Source organism: Aplysia californica, unplaced genomic scaffold, assembly GCF_000002075.1.
Source record: "Aplysia californica isolate F4 #8 unplaced genomic scaffold, AplCal3.0 scaffold00037, whole genome shotgun sequence".
Lineage (NCBI taxonomy): Eukaryota > Metazoa > Mollusca > Gastropoda > Aplysiida > Aplysiidae > Aplysia > Aplysia californica.
Genome location: NW_004797307.1, coordinates 1,928,714 through 1,930,648, shown reverse-complemented (window position 1 = coordinate 1,930,648; position 1,935 = coordinate 1,928,714). Strand labels below are relative to the sequence as shown.

Below are 1,935 nucleotides of genomic sequence, written 5' to 3'. Positions count from 1 at the left end.
GAAAAAAGAGCGAATGAAGTGTGAGATGTGTGGTGAGGTGGTGTCCTCCATGGACAGTCTCAAGATCCACACCATGCTGCACACTGGCGAGCTGGCCTACCGCTGCTGTGTGTGTCCGGAGAAATTCCCATGTCTCTCGGCGCGGCAGCACCACATGAACTCGCACCTGACGGCTTTACGCTTTCGCTGCACGTCTTGCGACCTCCGCTTCTTGACGCGGGCGGACCTAGCCAAGCACCAGCTGAGCCACCAGATCCAGTGTGGGGTCTGCGGCGAGGTTTTCCCTAACCGGACCAGTCGCAACTGCCACTACCGCACCGCGCACCCGGACCGCATCCTGCGCTGCGATCAGTGCACCGCTCAGTTTGGCTCGGCGGAGGAGCTGAAGCGCCACCTGGCGTACCACCGCAAGGACAAGCGGGAGCAGTGCCCCACATGCGGGCTGGTGGTCTGTAAGCTGAAGGAGCACATGCTGGTGCACGCCGCTGCCAAGGGGGAACAGCAGGAGCGTCTGTTTGCCTGCGACCAGTGTCCCCAGCGCTACCTGCGGCGCACCAATCTGGACAGACACATGCTCACGCACTCTGGGGAGAGGCCCTACGCCTGCGACCGCTGCCCCAAGCGTTTCCGCAGCAACGGGATGCTGCGCCGCCACCTGCTGACCCACACGCGGGAGAAGCCCTTCCAGTGCGAGGTGTGCGGCAAGCGCTGTGCAATTCGCTCCAACCTCTCCATCCACATGCGCGTGCACGCCAGCCACAGGAGGTACGCGTGTCCTCACTGCTCCCACACTTTCAACCACAAGAACTCTCTACAGGGCCACATCAAGGCCAAGCACTCTCAGCCCGAGGAGGAGGAGGATGGAGAGGAGGGACGTGTGGTGGCTATGTCCGATTCTTTCTCCTCATCCCATGCAAATTCGCACGTCCTCATGGCGGATTCCCTCACCTCCTCTGGCTTGGTTCTCACCCAGGATCACCCGCCAGCCTCCCATCACCAGGCTGGCGGCCCTCCACTCCCCCCACCGCAACCTCCAGCCTCCCACCATTCAGGCCACAACCCGCCCCTCCCTCCACAACAACAGCAACATCCGGTCTACTCCACTCTACAGCCCACCCCTCCCCTACACCTGTCCTCCTCCATGACCTTTGCCCCCGAGCTGCGCAAAGCCTTGGACACCCCCCTGACCTCAACGTATGCCCTCAGTCTGTCCTCGCGGCTGGCCCAGGATGTCATGACGCCGGACCAGCGCCAGTCTGACATCGGTCTTGCGATGCCCTCCTCTTTCCAGAGTCTGACGTCGCTGCAGTTGTCGGACAAAGTGGAAATGCCGGGTGTGTCTGGGGGCTATGTGGCTGGGCTGATGGACAAGCCGGGCGGTGGGGCTGGGCGGGGTGGTGACCCCAGTGACATGTCGGGCGGTGTCCAGATAAGTCTAGCACCAGGCCAAGCCAGCCTAGCGCAGGGCCTAACACCAGATCAGGTCAGTCTATCATCCAGTCTAGCGCCAGGCCAGGTTGGCCTGCAGTCCAGTCTCATGCCAGGCCAGGTCAGTCTAGCGTCAGGTCTAACGCCAGGCATGCTCATCGACACCGACAAAATCTTCCTCACCAAATTTGACATGAACCAACACAGCATGGACCCTGGCTACTGAGGCCGAGCCTAACCCTCACCTTTAGCCTAACCATAAACCTCACTAAGTATAACACTGTACGTGAACCTACCTCCTTTTCCATGGTGCAGGTGAGTCCGCTCAAACTGAACGTGATCAATCTGAAACAGCGATTAACCGAAAGAAAATAAAATACCTGATTTTAGTTAGATATAAAAAAAAGGGCAGCGTCTGTAAACTGAAGAATAATCGGTCGATCCCGCACAGATTTTGATTTAAGCGGATTCCTCTGTGTTCACAATTGTCATACTGTTGATCAAGAG

General features: G+C 58.8%; 1 protein-coding gene across 1 annotated transcript in view; it reads left to right on the top strand.

The window, feature by feature from the left end:
- LOC118477209 (zinc finger protein 628-like) overlaps positions 1–1,928 on the top strand; it is a 3,677-nt gene extending 1,749 nt beyond the window's left edge. Inside the window, exon 2 of the mRNA XM_035973951.1 lies at positions 1–1,928. Coding sequence (XP_035829844.1) covers positions 1–1,654 — 1,654 coding nt within the window. The 3' untranslated portion in view covers positions 1,655–1,928.
- The last annotated feature ends 7 nt before the right edge of the window (positions 1,929–1,935 follow it).